At 41.0% G+C, this 1,001-nt stretch overlaps 1 protein-coding gene across 1 annotated transcript; it reads left to right on the top strand.

The window, feature by feature from the left end:
- Positions 1–3: 3 nt before the first annotated feature.
- Positions 4–993, top strand: LOC112124283 (toll-like receptor 2 type-2; the record flags this gene model as incomplete). Its single annotated transcript, XM_024222798.3, has 1 exon — positions 4–993. A coding segment is annotated over one exon (990 nt), but the record flags the coding sequence as incomplete, so codon positions are not given.
- Positions 994–1,001: the final 8 nt, after the last annotated feature.

Below are 1,001 nucleotides of genomic sequence, written 5' to 3'. Positions count from 1 at the left end.
TGGCCAGAAAACCTGAAATATTTAAATATCTCAGGCACTCAAATACCCAAATTAACAACGTGCATTCCTCAAACTCTTGAAGTTTTGGATGTTAGTAGTAATAACCTCGATGATTTTAGATTAAAGCTACCACGTCTCAAAGAGCTCTATGTTTCAAAAAACAAATTAAAGACCTTGCCAGATGCTCCATTTATTCCTAACTTAGTAGCCTTGAGAATCAGCAGAAACAAATTAACCAGTTTCTCGAAGGAAGAGTTTGGATCATTTAGGAAAATGGAGACACTGGATGCAGGTGACAATAATTTCATCTGCTCTTGTGAATTTCTCTCCTTCATTCAATATCAGGAGGGAATAGCTAATGTCTTGGCTAACTGGCCAGAGAATTACATCTGTGACTCTCCGTCCTCTGTGAGAGGGCAGCAGGTAAAAGCTGCTCGGCTTTCGCTGTTTGAATGTCACAGAACTTTGGCCGTGTCCTTAATTTGCATTCTGGTGGTCTTGGTAATCCTGCTTATTGTGACCCTGGGCTACAAACTTCATGTGATCTGGTACATGAAAATGACCTGGGCTTGGCTTCAAGCAAAAAGGAAACCCAAGAAATCACACAATCATGTCTTTTGCTATGATGCTTTTGTTTCCTACAGTGAAAGAGATTCCGAATGGGTTGAAAACTTAATGGTACAGGAACTTGAGAACGCTATCCCCCCATTTAAACTGTGCCTTCATAAACGGGACTTTGTGCCTGGGAAGTGGATCATTGACAACATCATTGACTCCATTGAAAAAAGTCATAAAACTCTGTTTGTGCTGTCAGAGCACTTTGTGCAGAGCGAGTGGTGCAAGTATGAGCTGGAGTTCTCGCACTTCCGTCTCTTTGATGAGCATAATGATGCAGCAATTTTGATCCTTTTGGAGCCCATTCAGGAGCAAACAATTCCCAAAAGATTCTGTAAACTGAGGAAAATAATGAACACAAAGACCTACCTTGAATGGCCTCTTGA

This window comes from Terrapene carolina, unplaced genomic scaffold, assembly GCF_002925995.2.
Source record: "Terrapene carolina triunguis isolate 2854851 unplaced genomic scaffold, T_m_triunguis-2.0 Scaffold35660, whole genome shotgun sequence".
Lineage (NCBI taxonomy): Eukaryota > Metazoa > Chordata > Testudines > Emydidae > Terrapene > Terrapene triunguis.
This window is presented reverse-complemented; position numbering and strand designations above follow the sequence as displayed.